This window comes from Rhopalosiphum padi, chromosome 3 (genome assembly GCF_020882245.1).
Source record: "Rhopalosiphum padi isolate XX-2018 chromosome 3, ASM2088224v1, whole genome shotgun sequence".
In the NCBI taxonomy this organism is placed as follows: domain Eukaryota; kingdom Metazoa; phylum Arthropoda; class Insecta; order Hemiptera; family Aphididae; genus Rhopalosiphum; species Rhopalosiphum padi.
The window spans coordinates 42,678,622-42,705,316 of record NC_083599.1 but is presented as its reverse complement, the minus strand read 5'-3'; the positions used below and the strand labels follow the sequence as shown (position 1 = coordinate 42,705,316).

The following is a 26,695-nucleotide window of genomic DNA, read 5'->3' as shown; positions in this document are numbered from 1 at the left end:
TTATGGACTTATCATACTATCATTACTATCAATAACGCATAAGATAAATTAAATAACAAATTGTATATTATTTCATAACTGTGATAAAATAAATTGTTAGTAATTAATTAATTAATACATATAATTCACTGAAACTATTATTTTATTAGAATAATTTAAAATGGGTTACTCTCTTGTCCCTTTGCGATGGTGGTTCAAGAAACTTCTTCTAGATGACGAAAATGAATGCCAGGATTGGCCCATAATGAGTGTTGGAATATCTACTCCAATACAAAACGACAATCAAGGACAAAGAACAATTCATCAACAGCATTTTTGGGCGCCAAAACCTCAATGTTTATTAAGAAAACAGGGTAATGTATAATTTAAGTACATAAATATTTTTTAAATTATATTATTTATGTAATTGTTAAAACATTAATATTAAAATACTAGAGGCAGATTGCATATATGAACAATTATAACTTTAAACATTTAATGAATAAATAGTTATGGCCAATAACTAATAACTAATGATCTCTTTTTCACGCAATCCTGCTTTAGTTTGTGCCAGTGCTATACCTTATAATAAAGTAATAAACATATATAATTATTTTCCTAACAAACACTGAGGAATTGCATTAATTTTAAATCATCTGTGATGAACTTTAAAATAATATTATTAGTATTTATATTCGAAATTAGATTTTATGGAATAATTTAGATACTAAATTTAGAAATATATCAAATACAAACATTATTATCCCTGTAAGTCATACCTATTTTTAATATTGAATACATATTTATTTTGATGTTTATATTTAAAGGTTCAAATTAAAACGCCATTTCCTGATGTTGTCTATGAAGTCACTCAAATAATTAATACAATTAATTGTAAAGAAACTATTAAATCAAGTCATTCACATGATCAACATCAATCATCAAACTAGATCACATATGTACTTAAAGCTATTCCACTATTACATTCAAAAATAATCCTTGATTTTTCTAACAAGTTATAAATTATTTGTACTTATTATAATAATGTGTATTTAAAATATTTGTGTTGGCTTTATTTCTCTTGGCAAATAATTAAAAAATTAATATATTATTAAATTGTGTTTAATTTATTTCCTTTATGCTATTTTAATTTTAGAATTACTTCAATGTTAAAATAATTAATAAATGTAAAATGCAAATGGTCCATTTAGTCATTTTATGTCAGGGATAGCTAATTTTTTTAACGTTTTGTGCAAAAAATTACCTTATTATCTCCTGCGTGTTATTTAACTATAAAATATATTATAAGAAAAATAAGAAAAAATGTAGGTATTACTTTAAATTTATTTATTGTTTTATTTAGTAAATGTATAATGTATGTATTTAATTTTAAAATAAATAATAATACATTATTATTTATTAATTTTGTTTGATAATGTTGTAAGTACCTAAAGTATAAAGTATTAAGTATTTAAATTTTTGGGACACGTGTGACGCGTACCTGTTGTTGTCACGGTGTGGTGATGAGGTAGCGTCGGAGTTGGTGAACGGTGCACTTGGGACAGGGGAAAAGGTGTAGCGGGTAAAACAAAAAAAAAACACAAAGGTATGCGGGGGCAAAAATGGTGCTTTATTGACCTCGGTGGAAGGCGTAAAAAAAAACACAAAAAAAACTATTAGTGTTCGGCAAAGCTAGTGGTGGTGAGTTGAGAAGAGGGGCACAGTACGGCGATCCGTTATTGTACGCGTACGGTGCGGAGGTTTAGACTAATTAGCCTAGGGCCGGTTCACGGTCGCGTCGGGTCCGACGTTCCGACGCGGTTTGTCACGCGTTGGTGTCATCCGCCGTCGACTAGTGGCTGAGAGAGAGGTCATTACGCGGCTTTTCGCGCAAATGTAGTTTGAATTCAAACGGTCGTTGCGCGGGGCCGCGTCACGTGCTACAGATTCACCATCCATATTTCATGTACTACGTTTTTGACTTTAATTTATAATACACTGTTTCTATTAGTTTCATTATGTTATATCAAGTTGGATTGTCTAATTTAAACAAAATGTCAATATGTTAAAATTATAAAATCAATTTAAAATTGTATATATTAATAAAAAAAAGTTAAAGTTTTAAATCATCATTGCTTTAGGTAAGTAAGTAAATAATCATAATTTTAAATACATTTTAATAGTACTTGTTCAAATATTTATCAATTTCAATTACTGATTTTTCAGTAGACTATGAAATTACACCTTTATGTAATAAAGACTATTGAAATTTTAACTACTTGAATATCATTGTTTAACGCTTTACATAATAACACTTCAACTTCAAACTTTAAAGTTATTTTTCATTTAGGCTCTTGATAAGTTCAGCTAAATAATTCATAATAGACATTGTTCATAGAGTTCTTGGCTTAAATACCGGTTGAGAGCCGCCTGCATCGTCGACCTACCCGACTTGGTTAGGCGCTACACGAGGGCCAGGGTGGGCTAGTGCCCCTCCAAACATTATATTTTGCCCCTCAATTGCCCCCCCCCCGCTATAATTTAATGTTAAAAATATGTAAATAAATAAAGAAATTGTAATATATCTATCATTATTAATATATAAAATAGTATTAATTACTTTAATGACTTTTTAGATATAGTTATATTATTTTAAGTTTGACTGTTATATTCAAATTAAATATACTTATTTTAAACATTTAGAAAAAAATTATACTTAATAGAGTTTATATAAACGGCACACTTTCTAAAATCCCATACATTAAAAAATAAAAAGTTATGTATTGTTACATATTATTAATATGTAGTAGAAAACGGAGGAAGTTTGAAGTTTTACTGAAGTACATTTGTGATAATAATAAACTAAGTATATTTTTTTATTATTTATTTAGAAATATTATTATAGATACTTACTATACTCAAAACTTTTTTGCAATACTTTCCTGAAAATAATATGATATAAACAAATTAATGGGCGCACGAGTAGTCATACATAAATGCACCATCAGAAAAAAATTTCGCGCCGTATCGTCAATAAAAAATATTTGGCGCCGCCACTGCAGTTGACTGTTGGACGGGTTACCGCGGGACTGCGGGACTGAATAGTCGTGTGGCTGTTGTGCGGTTATACTACGCGGTTCCGTAAAGAAACGCTGCTCGCCTCAAGTACCAACAAACATGCCTCAAACTATTTTGTGTTGTTCGTTTGTAGCAGCGTTTGTTTTCGGGGTTTTATCGATTCTGCCGGTTATTTGTTTATATTGATTCCACTGACTGTACTTTTTTTAATCAATAGTATAGCCAGTATAGGTATAAGATACACCCAGTTTACCATATTGTATTTAAATTAAAATATAAATATTTCAAAAAACAATTCAAACATTCTCGTAAGTAAAATGTATTAAAATAGTAAAATAATATGTTTTTTAGTTAACGTCAAAAAAGCAAAAATAATTTAAGAAAAATAAAATAAATAATAGAAAATAACAATTTAAATTTAATAATATTATAATTTATTTATTTTTCAAAATAGTGCTTTGATGCCAGTTTTATATACTTAAATCTATCAAATTTTTTATTTAAATAGTCTTCAAATTTTATACTAATTTAAGTCTTTTATATTTTGTTTTTATTAAAATAAATAATTTATAAATATTAACCGGCGAAATCAATAAATAAAAAAGATCGATAGCCAGCGGAATCAATAGATTATTTACATGCAAAAAGGTCATTTCGGCGCAATCGATATACGCCCTTTGTTTTCACATTCCCAATTGATTCGCAACGGTGTTAAATAAGTGTGTTCTCCCTCTGGTGCATGGTCAGTCATTGTAGCACACCAGCTTCCCTACCTACCGGCATGGTCATCGTGTACTCTCCCGTACTTTTCGTTAATCCTAAGGGACCAACGGTTGCACGGAATTGAAGCGTCCTCGTAAACGCGAGTCTTGTTAATGGAACCAATTTGTTTACGTTTATGTTCACGTAAACGATAATCAGATGCTCACAACGTCGCCGGCGAGTTCCAAATATACCGTAATTAGGTCAATGCTCTCGGCGATACCGGTTTCAAAGTTATTCTCACCTGTACGATGTGCCGTAATCGGCGTTAATGCCACGGCACAAAAGGCAAGTGTTTGACGGGGCGGTATTATGTTATATAATTACTTCCCACAGGTTCATAGCCATTTCACCGTGAAATACACAGATGATACCAACTCAGATTTCACACGACAAATTTTATCATTGAACATTTTTTTAATATCTAATTTTAGAGGTGAAGATTTATTAAAAAAGAGCTTATTCAAAAACTATCCGAATATATACTTAGTAATGATTTATCGATTATATTTCCTGATATTTTTACAAGTTGTTGTATATTTATGACTATTCAGGTGACCAGGCACGTATACCGGAGGGGGGGAGTTTCGGGTTCAACCCAAACCTCCCCCCCCCCCGAAACAATGTCGAGTAACGAGGAAAAATTGTTTTATTATATTGTTGTGACACAATTTGTATTGCTATATTTTGTAAACGCCCACCCCCCACCACCGCCCCGAAATTTTTTTGTATACGTACCTGCCAGTGACATCGGCTTAAGCGGAGCGTTCATTTTCAAAACTTAAGTTTATTAAAATTTATCTACGTAACGCAACATCACAAGATCGGTTAACTAATATTGCTTTATTAAATATTGAAAAGCTTCATACTTCACGGATCGATATAGATTCAATTATTGATAATTTCGCTAATTTAAAGGTCAGAAAAATGAATTATTTTAAATGATTACATTTATTTTAGTATTGTTTAAATTTAATAATTATAATTCTCAAACAATTGACGTACAAACAGGTAGTTTTGAAATACAATATTTATTTATAAATGTTCTCTGTGTATTATATAATTTTGATGATTATATTATTAAAGTTGTAATTTTTGTCAAATGTCATTGTATGAAATAAGTGTTGATACCTATATTGTCCTATATTGTGGTTTAGTTAGAGTAAATTGTTTGTTATTATAGTATAAAATTTATTGTAACTAAATTTTTAGATAGCGCTAACCCCCCTTCCCACCAAATAAAATAAAACATTTTTGAAAAAAGTTGGAAAAGATGTATAACACGTCCACTAGGGCCTCTAGATTTTGGTTTGCATACGAGACACAAGTAGTCTAATTACGGCATTGGTTTCACGGTTATTTTCGGTTGTGCGGAATTCCTCCTCCGTACCAGATTACTTATTGATGTGTAATAATCCTAGCTAACCGGAAAACACAATCCTGGTTAAATAGCTTAATACTAATATAATATAAGCAACTAATCCGAGGTATGTGTCAGCGTGAAAAAAAATCACCTTTACGCCGACTGGGCGATTCCTGTTCGTGGAGCCATTTTGACACGGCTACGGTGGTAGGTGCTCGGTCTGACTGGTCAGGATAAAAGAACAACACGAATTCACTATTCGTTCGATGTATTTGTATTGATGATAAACAACGGTACACAATAGCCAGTTGTCAAATGTCACTATGTCAAGTGTTGTTGACGACATAAAAGAGAATACACAATTATGCTTTACGTGGTATTACGACTTGGATACATTGTCGCCGTTGTCGACTTTAAGACGGTTCGCGCAAGATGAGAGTGAGACGGCCGGCGGCCGGTACTCGTCCGGATCGACTTTTCTTCCCGTCCCACCCTGTGCCTTTGTGGCGTGGAAGAAGAGTCGACGGTATCGCGTCGTCGTTGCCTGTGGTTGGGTCCACACAAGGACAAACATTGTTGTCGAACATGTTTGTTGATAACGTTTCCCCTAGTCTGTACATGTTTTTAAATGTTCGCTCAACATGCGGTATTTGAACGAACATCAAAGAAAATGTTTGGCAACGCTGTCTTCCGTGTGGACGTAATCGACAACAAATTTGTTATAGATTATAATTTATACATATATACTTATAATATAATAATATTTCTGATGAAATAAATAACTATGATTTAAAATGTTAATAATAGAATAACTAATTATTAATCAAGTTTAACTATACATATTTTGAATTATTATTATTTTATTTAAAACTTTTAACTTTAATTATATTCCGTATGGTATAAGAAAAAGTCATCAAAATATGATATATCACACATAGGTAAGTAATAAATAATAATGTACTTGCATATTTATCTGTTAGATCAGACAACGTTAACTAACTTTAATTTTGTCAAATCAATAAGTTACCTTGTTGTCGTAAAATTCGTTTATTGCAATTTTATTGTTATCGAGTAATTGCCATGTGCGTGCGCGTACGAAAGTGGCAACCGTTGGTGACTCCAGCCGGTATCCGCATTGCATTTCACTTACACTAATTATCATTTACAACTAACACATAGATCTCGGGCGGCTAAGACGAGATTATGAATTGCCTAAATGTTGTCCCTTAAATTTAATAACAACCGTAGCGATGCTGCACCTTAATGCAGAGAAATATTTTGAGGGATTCCGCGTAAAAATGATATTTTAGTTCTAGTGTCATACATTTGAACAATTTTTAGGTTAGACTAATTTAATTTTGATGATGATCTATTATAATATTATTTATATTCTTTATACATATTTTTAGGTCCAATTGTCCCCACGTCCAAACAGCTATGTCTATTTGTCCCTATATTCGCAAATACATATTTGATACGTTTTTTATTTTAGTCATACGTATAATGCTACGTAAAAAATTATATGATTTCCTACTATTGTAATATGTATGTAAAATATGTTTTTTCTTTAAAATTAAAAAAAAATTGTACGAGTTATAAAATAAATTTAAAAACTAAAGCACATTGTGGTTATATCTTATATGATTAATAATCATTAAGTATAGTAAATAATAATAGTACACAATAATTAAAATGTAAATATCTAACTGTTTTTACAGTGGCGTATCCAGTACTGTCTAGCCAGTTTTGTTATGTAGTGTGTATTAGGGTGGTCCTAGTCTATTAGGTATGAATTTCTAATTATGTCTTTTCTTAAATTATATTTTTTAATAATATTTCAATACACTTAAAAGCGATGTACAAGAAGTTCCATGTGAATTGAACAAGGTAAACCCGTGCCACAAAAGAGTTGAAATTGTCTATATCTATTTTTTTTATGAAAATAGCATATATTTCTTAGATTTTAAACATAGTATACTAAATAATGATTCTATAAAAATAAACGATAATACATAATTTGTTAAGAAAAATATTTTATATTGTTTATAATCTTAAACATTTTTTCATAAACTTAATATCAAAAATTATATTTTAAAAATAATACACACTGTGTATAAGTATGTTTATATTGTTTATAACTATAAGGGAAGATATGTCCTATCACATGGGATATGGGTATGATAATAATATTCAATAATAAACATTAATAATATTAATAGTAAACATTTTTATTTTAGATAAAAAAAAAATTAAACAGTCAAATAAAAATTGGGTAAGCTCAGGCCTAGTAGGCCTACATTGTAAACACGCCACTGTAGTCTTTAAATTTAAATGTTTAATTGTTCTGTTAAAATGATAAAGCTCATTAGGGAAAATAACAATAGGACCAAAAATATGGTATGAAATATAGTTAAAAATTATTATACTATTATAAGATATATATTCCATTTAATAGATACATTTAGCATAAAAAGAATAAAGAATATTTATTTTTCTACATCTTAATTTTATTAAGTTGATAATCTTTATTATAATTATTAAATTGAATGAACAGTAATATAGGTGTACCATAATCCTAAACCATGATTATAATAATATATTACGGTCGAAGACTAACATCACTAGAGCGTACCTAAACAAAACATTAAAAGCTTAATAACTAGACTAGTAGAATATACAATACATATTTGATCAGTTAATTCGAATAATAATTAAAATAACATAAACAGTGAAACTCGATTAGTACCTAGTCTATTGTTCGTTTAAAAATGTGCAAATTTACTATTACCCTGCACTGGATGACCTTGCATTAGAAATGAAAATATAAAAGTGAGAAACATTGATTTTGATTGACTGTTTCCTGCACCCTACGACCATTAGGAACGTTTCTGCTAGGAACACAAATATTGGATAATAATCTAAACATAATTAAAAGAATGATAAAGTTCCAAAATTCCAAGTTTATATTTAATGATTTTTATAATGTTTGTTTGGTGTATAGAAATAGTAAAATATGTTGCGTTACTAGAAAAAAAAATTATATATATATATATATAAATATATTTTATAATAATGAAAATATTTGCTTAAGATTGAAATAATAGTTTTACGGGATACATTTTTAGTTCCTTTAAATTACATCACATCATTGTCTTCTTGCGAATAATCACATGAGATGCATTTGTCTTTCTTTGTTGGATTTTATTTACGTTTTACTAACACAATCATCATAACTACTGAAACTAATAACAAAATAGCGCAGAAGCTTATTAGAGGTAACCATTTGTTTTGCGTTTCGGTTTCAATTTCTGACAACATCGGCTGATACTCGTGAATTTCTCTGGTAACAATCCTGGCTGGTCTTGCTGCCACTGGTCTGTATGGACAATTCGCCTCGCCCACATACCAGACCCACGTACGTTGTACACTAGTTGTGATTTCACTTCCGGGTCTTGTCAGTTTGGCTTTCTTAATAGGCGTGCTTTTGGGATCGAAATTGCACTCCAGTCTTCTGGAATCTACCAACACGTCTATGTTTCCTGTGGACAACGCTGCCCATTGCCACATATCCACAACATAACAATCGCATTTCCAAGGGTTACCAACCAGTCGTAACGACGTAAGTTGATAGTTATACCCGAATTTATCAGGATTGATTGCCGTGATATTATTGAAACTCAAGTCCAACTGTTCCAACCTAGTCAGCGTTTCTAAAAACTTCATAGACCCTTCTTCGTCATTCTTTAAATTATTATCGTTCAATAACAACTGGCTAATGTTGGGCGTTGTAGTGAAAGCGTCAATAGGTAAATTACTTAAATTACATTTACTCATGTCCAAATTCTTTAAACCTGATAATTGAGGTGGCAGTATTGCTCCTTCTTCGGGAACTTGAAGAGGATTGCCTGAAAGTCTTAACTCTTCCAAGTTTGGATATGTAAAGTTATCATAGAACACTATATCATTTAGACGACTTAATCCACAATTATTCAACTCTAATATTTCTAAACGCGTAAGATTTTGAAATACACCTAATTCTTGGCTTTTAAGTTTATTTCCAGACAAAATAAGCGTTTTTAGAGCAGACATCTTTGAGAAAGTCGTTTTGGATATTCTTTGCAAGTTACTGTAACCCATATCTAAATGTTCCAATGATTCCAACGGAGATAAAAGTGCTGTAAAGGTATTGCTTAAAGGATTTCTTGATATGTCCAATTCATGTAATTTAGTAAATTTATGGAAAGTGTTAGCAGGCAACTTGGTCAATCCACAGTCACTTAATGAAAGTTTCACTAGTTTTAATAAAGGTGATAAAGCTACTGCTAAATCTTCTGCAGAAAAATCGTTTCCAGATAATATGAGGGTACGTAATTTTGTTGCATTAGCGAATGCGTCTTTAGATAAAGGTCCTTTTAAATGACAATAACTGAGGTCTAGAAAATCTAAATGAACTAAATTGTGACCCAAAGTCGTAGCCACGTCAAGATAAGATAATTCATTTTCAGCCAACACTAGACTTCTTAGCCATTTATTCTTGAAAAATACATTGTCGGGAAAATTTGATATACCTGATTGCCTTAAATCGAGATGTTCCAATCTGCCTAAATTACCCAGTATTAAAGTCCAGTCAACATGATTTTTAAGATTGTTTCCAGCCAATTCCAATATCGTCAGGTCACCGAGACTACTAAAAGCTACGCTCGATATGTGTGTAAGATTGCAGTTATTTAGAATTAAATGTTTTAAACTTGTAAGAGGATCAAATGTGCCTGGTTCAATGATATGAAGAGGGTTTCCAGAAATATCAAGTTTGTTTAGACCTCTGATTTTGGCGAAAAAATGCGGTGATAATTTTGTTAGATGACTGTTCGCCAGGTATAGGTTCAGCAAAGACTTGGAGTTTAAGAATGGACCTTCAACTTGTTTCAATGGATTTCCTTGTAATTCTAACGTAATCAATCCAGCGCTATCCCTGAAACAAGTATGAAAAATGTCGAATAAGTGTTAAATTTATAATTATATTTGAATATTTAAATACTTTCTCATTTTAAAGCAAACAATAAAACTGTTTTAATAGGTAAAGTAGACATAGTTTTAATTCTTTATTATTTTATATCGGAATAAACCTATTTAATAAAAAATAAAAATATAAGTATATCTTTATTGAAAGATTAATTGTATCATTACAAAATAAACCAACAGTTTTGTAATAGCTCGTAATAATAATTTTACTTTTTGTTTACGGACAATGCACAAATAATCATACAATGAACATTAAAAATAAAATACCTAATATATAACATTTTTAATATTCTATTTTAAGATAAGATTGATTTAAATAGATAATTAAAACATTCATAATAATATTTTTTTGTTTAGTGTGTCCGCATAAAAATGTAATGTACGTATATAATATATCAGCTGACAATATAATCGACCTTGAATAAGCAAACACGGAAACAGTGACTTAATTTATTTAATTTAAATACGATTGAAGTTAAAAGCTGAAGTAAGAGCTCGTGTCATTTTATTAACTAAATATATTTTGTAGAAACGTATACACGCGAAATCCTTGATACCTATGTATTAAATAAATGTGTAGGTAACTAATAAACTTACACAAATGCTTGAGGATCAATATAATTGATCAAGTTAGACGACAAGTTTATGTCTACTAAGTAACGAAGTCCAGCGAACGTTGTTTTATGAATTTTCGTTAAAAAGTTTTCGGACAACTGTAATGTCCTAAGTTTGATATTGGCTGGGAACGGTTCGATTTCTTTTAGGAGATTTCCGTTCATATAAAGTACGTAGACATTTCTGTCGATTTCTTTATATGGCATGGATACCAAGTTACTTTTCGAACAGTCTGTCACCCAGTTAATTCTGGAGTAATGACAATCGCATTCTTCTGGACAGTTAAGTTGTTTAGATGGAAAGGCTCCTGTATTGCATACGTAAGCCAATAGTGTTATAAACACTATAATGGATATACGTGTCGCCATGTCGCGGTGAATTTCTCAATTCAAATTCTGAAAAATAAATCATTTAAATTAAAAACTTGACGTTTAAATAATCGATTAAAACTTAATGTGTATTTGTATAAGCAATATTAGAAGTTCTAATTTAGTAAATTTTTCCAATTATTGTAAATAAGCATATCAAATTATAAAAAATTGTTTATGGAGTTATGAATTCACGAATGTTATCGAAAATCTGCAGGTTAAGCGAGTGTACTTATACCATCACTTATATAACTATATATAATAGTACAAAGTGTCCGCGTTCTACAATATAAAATTTTACCTGACCGTACAAAGTGTCCGAGTTATGCGGTTTAAACAATGTACAAAGTGACTGCTTGCACCATCATGTTTTAATAATATATTTTATTTATTTACGGAAATAAAGCAGTTCATTTTCAGTCGTTCTGATATTTAATATACGTACCATATTATAGAGACGCATCCTAAAAGTCCGCTGTCCGTAAATATAATATGTACCTACACATTTTAAAACTTGTTATTGTAGTCTGATCTTGTGGACTTTGGCGAAATTAAATTTAGAGATGTAAGCTCGGTAAATTTACCAACTATTTTTTTACAGGTAAATATTTTTTTACCGAAAAAATTATCATGTGACACCTCAAATTAAACGTGGTGAATATTCATAACTTATCAGTAGAATGGAATAGCTGATAATATAAACTAAACCGTAAAAGTTCAATATTCCCACAACTACTGATAGTGTATTACCATAATATATAATATATATCTACAACTATATGATATTAATACATTTTTTTTTATTATTAAATTAATTTTAATTTTAACTATTTATATAGGTATAACTAGAGAGAAAGACAATCAAAACTTAAAACTAGAATTTATTTTGATTTTTGATTTTTGGTGTTAATGTTATATTATGTAAGGTACCTAATGAATCTAACTTCATTAATTTGCAATTTATTTTATTGGTACATTTTTAATATTTATGTACTTATAAAATAACTTAAAATATAAATATATACCTTAGTCTATAATACACTACAAGGTACTTATATAAAGTCATTCATTAAATTTATAGTACCATGAAAATCTTATACTATTAAGTAAATAATAAAAATAAGCGTTACAATAATATAATAAGTTCATGAAAGAGGCAGTGAAGAGTTCCTGAGGGTGTCCCTATGGTGATATACAAGAATTATCTAAATTTACCAAATTTACAGAATTTACGATAAATTTAAATTACATCCATTTGAAATAATAATAATAATAAAAAAAAAACTTGCGCAACAAGTATATACAAGTATACATGTACATACACGATATGTATATATAGTATATATATGCACAAATACACACACATGTTAGTATATAACTTATGTACGCGTATCGGCGTATCGCGTATACATATATATATAATAAATAATAATAATAAAAACAATTTTCTAGTTGGCGAATAAATTTCACGACACACGACGTCACGTTCGCGCGTGTGTGTGTGTGGTGGTAGCATAAAGATATTAATATGATATAGCCGATATAGGTAGTAATAGATGGGTTATATACGTGAATTCCAAAAACCAGTGTGCATAAAAAAACATTTTCGATTTCACTTAGATCTCCATGGCACGTATACGCTCAAAATTGTTTTTTATTTTTCATTTGCACTTATTATATTTGTTTTATATCTAATTAAATCAGACGAGATCGCCGCCGCAGTCGCTGCCACCACCGACTTGCATCGCAATCGTCGTATATGTTATGTGTTATTATGTGTTTAGGTAGTAATTAGCCAGTAAGTGCAGAACATGTACAAGAATAGACTTACCCCAATAAAAAAAAAACGGTCTGATGACTCGGCCGTTGATGAATATATCGGATTGACGTGAACCGGTTTGAGTTAGAGATCGATATTAACACTCGCACTACTTATACCACTTTTTATATTTATTATCGACTATAAATTCGTAAACGAAACGTTCGCACCCAAGTACTGGTGTGACGGTTGTTGTTAATCGCCACTATGACTGCGGTGGTCTGATGATCTGTGGTCTGCGGTAGAGGGACATACGGCAACTGGTGGCTGAATAGTGCATAATGATTTTGGACTCGGTCGGTGAATCGTTCCTTGAGCGCAGAACCAGAAAAACTAGTGGGACCCTTGGTGGGGGGTTGATGTGGATGCAGCGACGGTGGCGGTGCTCGCGTGTGCCCAATCACCGTCGTCTCCCACTGGCACCGACGGGGTTTTGACAACATCGCACCACCACATGACTCACGTACCTATACATGCTTTGTTATTATTATTACACTACCTATAATTATGTTTGACGAGGAAAAAACCGTTTTCTCGATTAAAAAATCTATAAACCAATCGTCGACGAAAGGGACAATGGTCTAAGACTATATTATATAATATAATATATTCGTTTGCGACTGATTTATATACATATTAATATAGTCTATAGAACTAGTTCAACAAGCTCGTGGTACATGAACGATACGTAGGTTCACATTTATAGCATAAGGTAGGTATAGTTGACGCATTAACAATCGGGGGAGTTTGGAATGCGAAATACCATTTTTTTTTATATGCTCAGTATTGCCGCCGCCGCAGGACAAATTAACAGTGGCGGCTCGTGGCTTGGACGACGGGACGATCGCACCCCCTACTAAAATTAATTCAAAGAAGAAAATTAATTAATTTTTTTAATTCTCTATTTTTAAAAAAATTATTTTTATTAAGACTGCAATTTTAAAATTCCTAATATATTTTGTCGTATGCGAACATTAAATTTGTTTCCCTCAGATACCAGGAGCATATGGATACGCATGGACACACGAGCAGTGTCTGGACGTAATTCTGAATACGTACATTATAGCCGATGGCATTGCAATCGTGTTCGTGCGGGTACGTTTAAGCTGCGATCTTATTGCGGGGTCTGGACGACCGGCAGCGTCGTCCATACAGTAAAATATTAGTGTTTATTTTTAAAATTAACTGTATACGCTCGTCGTTGTCAGTTGCTAATCGCTATTGTTATTGTCGATTATTATCTTTAAACATTTTTATTATTTTAAACACATTAATAATATAATAATATATTATCATCTATATTATAATAAACAATAAACGAAGTCTTATAAATGGTAATCGTGTCATTGTACATGCGTGTACAATAAATGTACATAAATTAGTTATTTTTAAATTATATATTAATATACTATAAAGATTTGAATGATTTGATGAATAAAATAATAAGGCTTATGATAATGTGTATTGTGTTTCATTTTATTATTTTAATTATATTTAATTTGAATTTGTTATATCTATGACTAGAGGCATGTATTATATTTAAAGCCGCACCCCCATCACCAGCACCCACGAGCCGCCACTGCAAATTAATGTGTGTATTGATTGAATAAACCCGCGAAAATTTGAAATATTAAAATGAGCAGTGTCTGCAGATTGGATTTGACGGCATACGGCTATACGAGTCGTGAGTGTTATGTTGGAACACGTCGAAGAGGTCTGCACTTGTAAATCATACATAGTGGACAGTGTTGGTAAATAGTATAGTGAAGCTTTAAAACTGATTGATGTTTTTTTTACATATAGTTAAACATAAATAATATTGAGACGGGATAATTTTGGCGTGCAAATGAAAAATTTTGATCAAAGCCATGTTTCCTAAGTACATGTTTATATTTGAGTTTAGTTTTCACTGCTTATGAGGATAGTTTCATTATTTTAAGGTATAAAAATAATAACGTTTTAAATATTTATAGATTGCATAATTTATGACTCTATGAGTATTAATTAATACAAGGGTATCGGCTTGTATTAAATGTCAAGTTTAAATACTTTATAATGTATAGATTAAATTAAAAGAAATCTTCAAAAACGATGTAGACACTGAGTAAGGTTTAAAAAAAGAAATGCATAATGGAATAATCAATAACCAAACAAATAAATAATCATTTTGGTGCAAATTACAAATTCTATTTTCGGCTACCTGTGGGAGATGCAAATTACATACCCTTACTTTCAGTGCACACGAATTGCATACCAAAACAGGTAGACAAACCTTTCTAAACGAATTGCGTCCCGAACGCAATACGTGTTACTTTTTCACTTAACATTTTTTTTTTTTTTTGAGGTTTCTAGTGGTTTTCAAATTTTTTTTTAATTTTTTTTTAAAATAATAATAATAATAAAATATTTATCATTAACATAATATTATTATATGAAAACTTGGTTTTAGTGGTTTGTATTTTTAGGCCGAAGCTATACACGGCGTATTCGCCGCGTTTCGAACGCAGCGTTCGTATTTCGCGGCGTTTTCCATCGAATCAAAAATCAACCAATGCATTTTTAGTTCAACGAACAACGCGGCGGATTACGCCGTTATAGCTCCGGCCTTTTACAGGGGCGGATAGGGCTGTTTTATATTACCAGGAATTGAATTCAAGGACCCAGAACAAAAGAGCTCAAACATTTTTTGATCGCTTATTCGCTCGCAATACATTTACAAAACAAGTATATAATTCTTACTCTAATATTATTTTATTTTAATAAAAATCTATATAATCATAATTATTAATACATTAATTTTTTTTAATACACCACTTTATGCAGCCACCGTATCAATAAATATCATTAGGGTTAATTTTAGTTAACATTTCTTTTTAAATACTCATTCACATTAAACTTTCTAAATACTCTTGTGACATTGAATGTCTTAAATAATTTTTATATACTTAAGAGAAAAAAATCCATTTACTTTATTGCACATAGAAGCGCTTGTCAAATAGTAAAATTATACATTTTTTTAGAAATATTGTTTAATATTTCTTGCGTTATATTTCAAAAATATAAAAAGTTAATTAAATACTATCTAAACATTATATATTGTCTTTACTAGCTTGACTACAACACATATACGAGTGAATACATACATACATACGTACATACATGTATACGCCATACATACATACGTCATACACATACATACATATTATATATGTATATAGTATATTCATTGTATATCGAAATATTATAAAACCACCGTATACAAAGAAAACAATTTACTTACCAATTTTTTTTTTAATTACAATAACTCAAACTTTTGAAAAATTAACTAGCTTTTAAAAGTTAAAATTCAAATAAATGATTATCAGTTTTAACTAACTATTATTACTATTATTTATTGTTTATAGATATACCTATAGCAGTACTTCAATTTTATTCCATAAATATATTCATAGTACTTTTTTTTAATATAAAAAACAAAAATATATTACACAGTGTTATCTGAAAATATAATAATATTTAAATAATTAGATTTTTTTACTCTATTATTACATTAATTTTTATCATAAGTCACCAAATGGTTTAATACTAAAACAGCGTCTCTACGGTATCTGCGGTATTGCCGAATAATTGATTCTCTCAGACTCAACTTACGTGAACTAATAGTTTTTATTGGGTACTCGTAGTGCTCGTACACTTAAATTACTCGTAATCCGTGTTATTTAAACGTGAAATATGGAGTATAAATAGTATAATCAATATTATTATAGTTGATTCACTTGAATTTTATAAATTATATAAAACTAATTTTGATTTAAGCCATTTATTGTGTTTTTGGTCATAAAAATAAATATGATCTGACGACGGGAAAAAGCGATTAAGAAGACACGATAATAATACATTTTAATGCTGAATTAATGTGCATCAGACGCTGAGTATACGAGATTGCTGGATTAAATCCTTTTTTTTTTTTTATCGCCATCATCATCGTCTTTGTTGTAAGCGTCTATAATACAAAATGTGTGTGCGGCCACAATACTAATATTCCCGGTACTCCTCCTCTGTGGTATGATAATATAATGTTATAAATTCATACCCCATTATTATAAAACCACCGTCATAATACATTATCGAACGCATAGGTACTTTCTTTTTCAATTTCGATATTACAACGAATTTGATGAGATCAAATTAAATATACGCGACGTGGGGCTCAACGTATGGGCATTAAATTATCAATCTTCCTTTCTAATACGTATAATAGTAATAGTAATAACTAATAATACATTATGGCCGTCGTCTTTGTCGTTGTTGTTGTTTGGGTTTGGTCACCGCTGCGTTTTGAAACGCATTTTTTTATTCACCCTAAGTTTTGAACTCTTCTGACATTGATAACCGGCTTTTAGGATGCTGGGTGGGCTGGCACTAATGGGATTATTCGGTACCGATTTATCGTTATACCTATTTCAAACATAAAATACATTATATACTCGGCCTTGACCCGACTCTATGGTGTTTTTGTTGTGTGTGTTCGGGACAAAGCAGACGAGCGGGAAAAATGTAAACGACGATAAAGAAGAAAATTAAGAAGAATAACGATACGGGGGAGGTTGAAGAGGAAGAGGGATAGCTAGTGATGGAAATGAATGTTGGATTCAGGCTATAGCCGGCGGCGGGGTAAAATACATAACGTGTAACTTAATAATATATATTATTTTATACCCGCTTGTTATACGATATATACATAATAATATATAATATATAATTTGATGCGCGCTCACGATTTTCGTCTTATATATTATTATAATTTATGCCGTCCTGTTGCATCCACACGAATATTAAATACCTTATGCACACACATACACATTCACGCAAACACACGCGCGCGCGTAAACAAACAGGAACTCCACAAAACATTAAACCCGACTTGACGGCGAGTAATACTGGCAGAGTATGAAAAGGAAGAGGATACTATGGCCTATGAATATTTATTATTATTACTATTATTATTGTATAATAAATACCGACGAATTCTTGGACCTCGTTTTCTCTCTGTTCATTAATACGTCACTTTCAACGTACCCGTAATATTATATGCGTATATACTAAGATAAACAATAATATTATTGTATTACGTGTTATGGTACAAAATATATAAAATACAACTTTATGCGTACCGAACGAGCGTCTGCTGTGTGTGCTTGAGTACGTGACACGTGTAACATTTCTTCGGTCCTCTAGCCGACGCCGCCCTTTCACCATGTACCCGGATAACATTCGAGATGTTGTAGGTAAGCGTGTGTGTTTAATTTATTTCAAAACACTACGACGATAGTCATCGGTCCGTTAACAATGCTACGTGTGTGTGTGTGTGTGTGTGTGTGTGTGTGTGTGTGTGTGTGTGTGTGTGTACTGTGTAGGCCCGAAATAGCCTGTCCGAATGAACCGAATGGAAGACGCCGAACGATTTTATCATATACTATATATAGGTACACACACACGGACAGACGGACAATGAATATATAGTTAAGTACCTATAAATAATATAATGTATTCATGTAGTGGATTGACGCCTTGATGTCGGGTCTGACTACAAGGGATAATGTAGCGGCGTCACCTTCCTAAATTGTCTATACTTGTTGTGTGTTTATGCTTACTGCTGCTGCAGACATATTTTATTGTCTTTCTGCTTTCATTATCGCATCATAGCGGATACAACCATGCGTACACATAGACTCGAAATATTTTTAAAAATAAAGAAAAATCTCAAAACCTATAACCTGTTTACGACGACACATTTAGAACCGTATATGCATCATAAGATAATATGTTTTTTAAATGCTAGGTCGGGATGCCACTACAAAGCATTTCAACGGCACATGTTTTACGTGTGTGTGTGTGTGTGTGCGCGCGCGCCTGCGAGTGAGTCAAAAAATAAAACGACGCCTACATAAAGTTGATGTAATTTTATTATTAAATGGATAGTTGTTTCTTTTTATATAATTAATAATATTATACATACCTATACGTTAGCCGACAGCCGCTTAGTTTATTACAGTTGGCTTAACGACGAGCGTATACATTCACACTCTTTAAAAAAAAGAAAAACGTTCAATATTATAAAATACCTACCTAAGACCGGACGACGAAAAATTAAATACAAAATATATAAATATTCGGCAAAACTTTAAAAATTATTAAAAAAAGTGCAGGAAATTTGTAACTGCTTCAAATACTGATGATACATAGACAAAAGCGCACACATCATTGTAAAATCAATACATTTATCACCCCACTTAAGATCTAAAAATGAAATTCTATAATAATATAATATTGATTATTAGGGCTCAGAACTTAATGCACTTAAAAAGTACTAAATATGCATGCACTTATGTGCTTAAAAAAGTACAAATATGCTCTAAAAATATGAACTTATATTTTTTTTTTTACGCAAAATTATTATTGGCAGAAATATTTTATAAAATATTATAAACAAGGGAAAAGCAAAACAATAAAAATAATTCTGATTTTTAATTTTTAATCATAATTTAAAAAAAAAATAATAATAAAAAAAAATACTATACAAGAATATCTAATAATATCTCTCAATATTAATGTATTTATTTTTTTATTTACAAATGTTCATACTAAATCTTTATAAATTATAAAATATGCTTTAAAATCTATAAATCACTAAATATGCAAAAATATGCACTATAAACTTCTGATGTGTTTTTTGTAGTGTCTTAGAACGAATTTCTAGCTCACTTAGCAATAAATCTAAACACGCAAATACAACAACTTCCGAGCCCTATAGATTATGGTTCAAATACTGATGAATGATGATACATAGATATAAGCGCACACATCATTGTAAAATCAATACATTTATCACTCTACTTAAGATCTAAAAATAAAATTCTATAATAATATAATATTGATTATGGTTTAAGCGCTATGAAGGTGTAGTAATGAGTGTACACCATTAATAATATAACAATATAAGGTAATATACACCTATAATCTATATAATATATCATGTGTTCGGTGAGCCCATCACATTTAATAAAAAAAATAATTTATGAGGTTGGAGAAAACAATAACCTAACTACTAAACTTGGACAAACTACGACAAAAGAAAAAAGATAGAAAGAACTTTGTATTAGATTTGTAAATAGCAAAATAAATATTGCCGATTTTCAGTTAAAATTATATAGTTACATTAAAACATGGCTTTGAAGTGTGACAACACGCGTAGCTAAGACAAACACAATAAATTGCTGCATGTCGTATTGCATAATATGCTACAATTTTACCACCCCTACAGTATGGTATATGGTCTCAATTTCAACAAATCAATTATTTAATCATTTATTTATTTAATATCTCATTAAATAAATAAATATTCACATTTTGATTGCGCGTATGTTATTCGTTTTTATACAATTTCTGAAATTCTTATCACAATTATCGTTTGATACTTAATTGAAGTTCTTTCGTTTTCTTTGTTAGCCAGACAATACATTTCAATAATATAATATAATAAAGTAATTTGCTCTTTTATAAGAACTTAAATTAGGGAACTTATTAATTTACAATTGATATTTTTGCTACTGTCACTGTCGGATGTTATTATGTTAACTATAATAAACATGATGTGCAGAGCATAGTACATTGTAAATATTATTTTATTTTGTAGTTTATAATTTTAACGAAGGTTGGCCGTGCTGAATTCAATCTACGAATTTTTAAGTTATATGGCTATGATCGGCTGCAGAAATCGTCATTATGTACGAACTATATATGCCATCCGATGCCTACGTCGCCGACGACCAACCCATCGCCTGTCATGATTAATTGTTTTGGGATTCAATAGATTTAATACAACAACTGTACATACACATTTTTTCGTGTACAACTACAGTATATTATAAGACGATGGGGAGGTTATTGTCAGTTAAAAAGGGTCACAATGTTCATGTTACAATGCTAAGCCTGCCTGTATTGTGTTACTCCACCCACAATTCGTATTGTATTTTTTCCATTTACAATATAAGAACACACATTCCAATGACTTTTCTGAAATAAATCGAAAGTGATCGATTTTACTATCTGCTGTCTTATTAAACAGGTGTAAAATAAAAATGTAGACATACCTACTACTTACATTCTGTAATCACATTTAATTTCGAAGTAATCTATACTTGTGAATTTGTGATTGACAATCATTTTCAATTTTATTTCCAAAATTCACACTAATTGAATTTAATTAAAACTGTGTAACCAAGTTTGAAAACTGGGATTTGATTTATAGGTAGTACCTATCATTGATAATTAATAATAATATTATATTATATTAAAATCAATAAAATCAATGGTAGTATATTATAGATTCGAAGTATACGCGCACCTACCTTGTTATTATGTAGATCACTGTTATGGATAGGTCGAACAAAATGTTTTAAATTTAAATTCAATAATAAACCACAGGCAGAAGGTACCTAAATATAATATTATTTTGTTGTGATGAAGAATCATATTTTATCGATTACGTATTTTCAGTAAAGCTGTTCGAGTTTATTTGAATAATTACGAAAAATGTGTTCAACTTATTCCAATATAGTTATTGTAAAAAATTATGTAAATATTTTTTTTTGCTTGGTTTTATGTTTAATAATAATAACAATTTTTTTTTTTTAATAAAAACAGGCAATACCTAATTATTTAACAAAATATAATGTACTTGAATTAAATCAGCAGCTGGTTAATGATCATAATAATAGATTGATAAGAAGTATAAAAGAGAAATAGGTACACATATAACATGTTATAAAATATGTATGGAATATGTTTGAATAAAAATTTCATGAATTCTGCGTACATTTATATAATACAGTAAAATCCCGTTACAACGAACTCCAGGGGATCGAATTTTTTTTCGTTATAACGCAAATTTCGTTGTAACGAAAATTAGAATAAGCTCTTTATAAGCCCTGCTTTTCGGCAGGGGACTTCTATGAGTTCTTTGGCTTTCGTTAGAACGGGATTTTTCGTTGTATTGGTATTCGTTGTAACGGGAAATTACTATATAATATTTTTGATTATTTGTTCACTTAAAATTTAAAATTTAAAATATATTTGTTTGATGCTGCAGAGCAGAGTATAGCTAAGAAACGTATTGTTTTATTAAAACGTGTTTTTTTTAAATTTAATATTTTTATTGCACCTAATAACCTCCTTTTCTCAAAATCATAATTTTATTATTCAATTGCTTACCATTAAAATCCAAATTTAATAAATTTTTAACAATGACTTACTACTTACGTAACAACGAGATAAGCTGAAAACATTTAATATGTATACGTTTCTACACCGTGGAGATAACCTTTATTAGCCTGCATATTTTCTAATTAATAAAATAATAAAAAATAAAAAATAAAAATAAGACTGAAGGCAAGTACTAAGTATTGCTTTGCTCTATATTTGCAGCTGTCGATTGAGTCACTATAAATTAATAACACCTTTACTACAACTTCTAAAACAGTTCATTATATAATTAGTTATAATATATTAAACAATTAAGGGACGCTGCACCCGCATGTGATGTATTCGTCTTACATACTCGTACATAATACACAGAGTAAATTTTTGTTCATCAAATATATTTTAGCTTAAATATTAAAGTGAATTTAATAATAATTATCAGTCTTAAAGGTAAGAATATTGTCAAGGTCATCTCATAAGCTTTTATTGATATTATAATTTTAAAGTTATTATGATCATTTTAAAGTTGAAATATTTTACATAGCAATAATTCACTTTGAAATGATAATATCAGTAAATGCCTATGTACTGAACGCAAACTTGCTATGTTGTTTGACTGTATGTAAGACCATAAATTAAATATACTATATTATATCGCACTCCTAGAACAAGACTCCCACAACTCAAATAAATTCATCAATTTTGAATTATGACTACTGTTGAATAGAGAAAAATAAGCTCTATAAAATGCAAGAACGCCACATTCAATATCATTTTTTATTTAACCACTATAGAGATGTGTCAGTATTGAATTATTTAAATGTTAGTTAATTTTCAATGCAAGAGAGCCATATTTACTTTATACTTATTTTTATTTATCCAAATTATCACTGAAGTCAAAATTCAAGACTGCCTTATTTCGACTTGTGGCGTTCTTGCACTGAATAAAAACTAATTACCGTGTAATATGTTGAGTACAAAACAGCAATATTTTGAGTTGAGGCAGTATTGCATTTTATAATTTGTGATAATGCAGCCACAACACGAAATATGTCTCTATTGTATTTATAAATAGAATAACCAATAACTTTTCGTTTTGCGCCAAATTGTCATATATGCAATATAGTAACATCTCAAAATATGGCAGTCTTGAATTTACTTAAAAATTTGTAAATGGCCACAAGTTTAAATTTTCGGGTTTAAGAGTGAATTTCAAAATATTTGAAAAATTAATATTGTAAAGTATGATTAAAAGTATTTAAATTTCAAACGCATAAGTAAAAAACTCATTAAAATATCTTAGGTCCAAACTTCAAATCGATTTTTCTCAAAGAAATAAATTTTAAGTTGTCTTGTTCTAGGAGCGCGATATATTTAACTATGGTAAGACGGACACATTACAAATTCACGTGTTGATGGTGTGGCGTCCTCTTAAAGTTTTTTTTTTGTTTTTAATTTGTTTTATTATACAATCTGTAAATATAATATTTTTTACAATGAGTATAAGTGTTGATAAGATAGGAATATAATAAAAATAAAATAAAAGGGACTGATGACTTGAGCGAAGAATCCATCCAGCGATGGAACTTCTTGATTTCCTCTTAAAGTTAATCAATTTATTTTGAAATTGTATTGTGTATAGTAAAATTCATGTATACGACATACGTAAAATTTTTTTGATTTAAAATAAAGTAATAAACATTATTATTCATCGTTTATCATTATTTTTTCCAAATCTGAAATACAAATATCTATAAAAAATAATTATACTTATATGTATATTTTTTAGACTTTTATAATTTCAATATGAATTACTTATGAAGAACGTTTTATTAGATGTTCAAACCATGTACTTAAAATGTATTATGAATCTTATGCACTTAGAACCTGCACCCAAGAGTTTATAATTTAGTTTTGTTGTGATTTATAAAGGTTTTTCGTTTAAAATTATTCTTAATATGCAGTATTTAGGTTTTGTTGCGAAATTTTAATAGTATTTTTATTTGCGCTATTCAGACCAGAAGACTCTATTGAAATATAGATTAATAAAATGCAAGATATGTGATATGTATAGTTTTAATTGGTAACATATCTTTTAGTTTTACAAATTTATAAATAATAAAGCTTAGCTATTACCAATTGGCAACTATAGATTATTAATATTAAAATCCCACCTTATTAGAATAACAAAATAACACATTAAATATAAAATATAAGTAGCAGATTCTCGATATTTCTTTTATTTGTTTTCAAGTTTAAAGATCACATTTGATATTTTTATTATAGTTATGTTGTATAAATTCTCACTAATTTAAAAATAATACGAAAAAATAATTAAAAAACTAAGAAAAAAGAAATTTTCATGCAAATCCAGTTTTTAAAATTGATTTTGTTATTTTTGCTGTAATTCTAAATTAAAGAAAATAATAGAGAGACAAAAATCATTGACTTTATTCATATACCTAAGCAGTATTTAAAATTATATAATTTTAAAAATATTTTGTATCTTTTAGATGTATATTTATAGTACATAGACATTTTAAACGTTCTATGTTTTTTTCGATTGATGTCTTATTCAATAAATACTGTTCTTTTTATTATAATAAAACGTATTTGATTTATAATTTTTACAGCTGAAAATTGAAAATTTATTACTTGGTTTTTCATTAGTTGTTTTGAGGACAGTAACAAACAATCTCAAAAATAAAAAAACACAATGTTTTTATAGTCATTTCAATTTTAAAATGTCTATGTTTTTTCATTTAAAAATAATTTTATTGTAATATATTCCAAAAAAGTTATTTAATATTATCGCCGATCTCATGTCTAGCGCTCACTTTCTATCACTACACTCTAACTACCGAGTCACAAAAATAGTTTTTTTTAGTTTTTAGATAACTTGAACCTAATTAGACGAATAAACGTAATTACGTAATAATGTGATATACAATGCATTATTAATTTGTATACTTAATTATATATATATATATATATATATGTTACGGTCCAAGTAGAAAAGTTGGTAATTTTAAATACTGATCGGGAATTGTATTATTATTAGGGGACGGATTTAAATGTAAATTGCATTTTTTTCTTTTTCCTAACGCAAAGTTCATTTAATATATCAAGGAATTAAAAAATGTTAAGTACTTTTTATTTTGCATTTTTTTTGACATTTTATGTGAATTTTTTTATGTTTTTAAATCATCTTTATAAAGGAATAATTAAAATTCCATAATTCATTCTAAAAGAATAAAATTAAATATTATTTATCGTATAATATTAGCGTACTTCTATTTTTATTATTTATTATGTCTTTATACCGATCACATAAATGTGATGCCAGATGAAATTATTGTTGAAACGTGTAGACACTTAGGTATTTACAATGATACGAATATTTAATACCTAAGAATAACAATTTATATAAATAACAAATGTTTTCAATGTTAATTGTTAAAAATAATTTTAAGAGAATTTTTTTAGTGCATTTATAACAAACTCTATTATAAGTGCATTAAATCGTAGTTTTTTAAGGCATTTTTCTTGTTTTTTAGATCATCCGTTATTGAAGCTAATCCGTTTCCTAATTATTAAGTATTTTTATAATATATCTATATTATATGCATACGTTATAGGCGTGCTATTAATTATTATTATGCCTCGAAAATTTCACGTACATGTCCCCAACTCCACCCATTCAAAATGTTGACATTTTTTTCAAGTCAACATTTAGCAGTTATTTAGCAACAATTTGCAAACATATTTTCACAATTTGCAAGTCTATTTTTTAATCGAAAAAATAAAAAAACTTAGGGTGGGGCTGGAGACACATTTCGATTAAAAAATAGACTTGCAAATTGTGAAAATATGCTTGCAAATTGTTGCTAAATGACTGCTAAATGTTGACTTGAAAAAAATGTCAACATTTTGAATGCGTGGAGTTGGGGACATGTACGCAGGCGCGTAGCCAGGATTTTCTCATGGGGGGGGGGGGTTTGCCAAAATTTGTTGGTAAACTTACCTACCTAAATTAATTGAAAATTAAATAACAAAGTCTAATTTCTTTTTTGTCTTAGTTATTTGATTTAGAACTTCTTCTGGAGTTACTGTTATTTCTCGGTGAATATTTAATAATGCCAATCCATTTAATCTATTTTGACTCATTGTATTTCTTAAATAAGTCTTCAACCTACGAAGAGTTGAAAAGGACCGTTCAGCTGTACATGTTGTCACTGGCAAAGTTATTAATATTTTAATTAATTTATAAACATTTGGAAATATTAAACTATCACAGACGTCTAAATACTCTAAAATGTTATTAGGTTTATTTATAGTTTTTAAAAAAGAGTGCTACATTTTAACTTCTTCATAAACTTGTTTTATGTCTTCCAAATCTTCTTTATAAAACTCAGTGAGTTTTTCAAT

The 26,695-nt window shown here is 29.4% G+C and overlaps 1 protein-coding gene and 1 long non-coding RNA gene across 14 annotated transcripts in view; both read right to left on the bottom strand.

Annotated features, from left to right (window-relative positions):
• The window catches only part of LOC132926935 (uncharacterized), a 405,462-nt gene that overhangs the window by 144,760 nt on the left and 234,007 nt on the right, over positions 1 to 26,695 (bottom strand). The window lies entirely within an intron of this gene.
• On the bottom strand, positions 8,384 to 13,103 carry LOC132927147 (toll-like receptor 7). Its single transcript, XM_060991609.1, has 3 exons — positions 13,019 to 13,103; positions 10,802 to 11,214; positions 8,384 to 10,154 (listed from the first exon to the last, which is right to left on the bottom strand). Exons 2-3 carry the CDS (start codon positions 11,185 to 11,187, stop codon positions 8,384 to 8,386), a joined length of 2,157 nt encoding a protein of 718 aa, XP_060847592.1. The 5' UTR covers positions 11,188 to 11,214; positions 13,019 to 13,103.

Bases quoted from the DNA above. Each gene is read 5' to 3' on its own strand.
- LOC132927147 (XM_060991609.1), bottom strand. From the start codon at position 11,187: ATGGCGACACGTATATCCATTATAGTGTTTATAACACTATTGGCTTAC. The intron at 10,155-10,801 runs GTAAGTTTATTA...TACTTGTTTCAG, and splicing joins ATTGATCCTCAAGCATTTGT to GGATAGCGCTGGATTGATTA.